The sequence below is a fragment of the Diadema antillarum genome, unplaced genomic scaffold (assembly GCF_040938485.1).
Source record: "Diadema antillarum isolate AM-2024a unplaced genomic scaffold, OU_Dant_1.0 seq00000152_RagTag, whole genome shotgun sequence".
Classification (NCBI taxonomy): Eukaryota; Metazoa; Echinodermata; class Echinoidea; order Diadematoida; family Diadematidae; genus Diadema; species Diadema antillarum.
In genome coordinates this window covers 696,727-699,185 of record NW_027271225.1, presented here as the reverse complement: position 1 = coordinate 699,185, position 2,459 = coordinate 696,727, and the positions used below count along the sequence as shown (strand labels likewise).

General features: G+C 41.6%; 1 protein-coding gene across 1 annotated transcript; it reads right to left on the bottom strand.

The window, feature by feature from the left end:
• Positions 1-1,383: 1,383 nt before the first annotated feature.
• LOC139727802 (uncharacterized) lies at positions 1,384-2,115 on the bottom strand. Its single transcript, XM_071638773.1, has one exon. The coding sequence runs from the start codon at positions 2,113-2,115 to the stop codon at positions 1,384-1,386; it is 732 nt and encodes a 243-aa protein (XP_071494874.1).
• Positions 2,116-2,459: the final 344 nt, after the last annotated feature.

The following is a 2,459-nucleotide window of genomic DNA, read 5'->3' as shown; positions in this document are numbered from 1 at the left end:
CCCAGAAATTTAAGCTTCCTCTTTAATCGATTTTTAACATTCAAATACTCCTGACGGGCAGCTCTGCATTCTGCATCAAACCCAGGCTGATGGTTGTTTTTATCCTTATTGACAGTCTTATTTGTGTTTACATTATGTCGAGATTGTCTCCACTTACAATTAATGCCAACATCTTGTGCAACACTGACGATAGTGACGAACATATTGCATAGTTGTGAGTAACAAAAATCGATACTATCTTGATTTGCATTCCCATCTAAACATTCCACATTTTCACACATTAGCTCAGCCGAGTCCTTGATTTTCTGTTTAAATATTGCAGCGCTGTCACTGTTCCACTGGAATAATAACGTTGACTTTCATTAGGCTGTGAATCTAAGACGGCGTTGTCTACTGCAGCGTTTTGAGAGTTGTTAAAAACAGTGTCGACATTCACAGCAGATTTAGAATTTTGCGATTGCAAGGTCACACTGACAGGACAATGAACATCTGAAAAACATTTATCAAATACATCAATACTGAAATGAGTAATGCTAGAAAATAACTGACGAGATACAATAACATAATCAATAGTGCTACAACCACCATTGTTGTTGAAGCATGTGTATTTTCCAACAGACTGATCTTCCCCTATTCTTCCATTAACAATCCTGAGATCAAAACTTTGGCACACATCAATAACAGACTTTCCATTGTTATTTACATGGACATCAGTATTATAACGAGTAGTTGGAATATCTAGGCCTTCAGTAGTTACATGCATATCAGAGACATCATTACAAAAGCCTAATCCAGTCTGATCTGTCAACACATCCTCTACATCTAAAAAATCATCAAGCAAACCCGTCCTGGCATTGAAATCACCCAGCAAACAAAAGGGTGCATCATGTCTACTTTTAATATCAATAATATCCTGCACCAGGTTGTCAAAAACTTCATTAGAATGGTGAATTGATCCCTCACATGGCAAATACACTGCACCAACAATAAACTCAAAACCTAAAACTTTACTATTTACCTTGACCCATAAAATTGATTCAGAAACTGTTGCATGAATTCTTTCAGAACAATTAAAGATATGATTCTTCATCAGAATACACATACCGTGAAAACCACCAAACTTTTGTTTATTGGAATATTTTGGCATACTATAACACTGAAAACCGCAAATATGAGATTGAGACAGATCTGGTGTGTCTGTTTTTGTCTCGAAAAGACAGATTACATCATATGCTTGCAAATGTAAGTCCAAAATTCCAATATCTAGTTTACTCTGCAAACCATTAACATTCAAACTTATAAATGAGATCTGGGTTAAATCTGTAGATGAAAGAGGACCGGGTAATTCCTAGGTCGAAATGTCAAGGAAGAGACCCGACTTTTTCAGCTTGTCCTCACTCCATCCAAGGTGCTTGAATAGGTCATCCGGACCGTGATGATGTGCTTCTTGTGCGGGTCGCTCTTCAGAGTGCAATGCACCTTCCCATCGATCGTCCATACCTTCTCGGTGTTCTCGTCTTGCTTCACAGCCTGAAGAAGCTCGGCACGCCCAGGGGACAGATGCTCCATGATCATTATGTCCTTGTGTTGTTCCGAGTCCTTTAACTTACGCTTACTACGGAGGAGCTGAGTGCGGAGGTCACGACGTACGAAACGCGCAACAATAGGTCTCATTTTATTGGGCTGAGGCCTCCCCACGCGGTGGCTGGTGCTGATATCTGCCTCAGACACGGCAACCCCTGCGCAGGCAGCAACATCGATGACTACGGCATTTGTAGACTCGCCATCATTTTCAGGCACCCCTCGCATGATAACATTGTCTCTCCTAGAATACTGTTCTACCTCGTCCAGTCTGTTGTCATGATTTTGAACTGTGGCCTGCACCTTCTGCACGGACACCTGTGGGACACTCAGAAGTTGATGTGCGATGGACTGCACCATTGGCAACAATGCAGCAACCACAGCCTTCACTATGTCCCCCACAAGCTGCTTGTTTCCACCCTCACGGTCAGGGACAAGCTGCATTGCCCCCTCTACCACCTCATTAATCTTGAAAGACAAATCAGTATCTCCTTCATCCTCAAGTGTGGCAAACTTGTTTGAAATGGTTGCCATGGCAAGACGAGGTCACAGTTGACAAGTGATGAAAGAAATATGAGCAGCAAACACAAAATCCAGTAGGTGGGACAGTGAAAACAAAACACGTGGTGGAGAAATAACAACAGCTGTCAAAATATCTCCTTTAAATGGCACTCCAGAGACGAGACTGAAGGTCAAGAAGCAAGTAGTAGGATAAACTCTTGAGATAATTTAGAACAGCGAAGTCATCTTTTACTATATCGACCAATACACATCCAAACATGAGAGCTGGAATCCCCACAAGCACAGGGGGTAAGTGCCCGGATACGTATTTAAACATAAAGATAAGGATATTGAATCTGACAAGTTCATGCAGTGGC

Bases quoted from the DNA above. Each gene is read 5' to 3' on its own strand.
- LOC139727802 (XM_071638773.1), bottom strand. From the start codon at position 2,115: ATGGCAACCATTTCAAACAAGTTTGCCACACTTGAGGATGAAGGAGAT.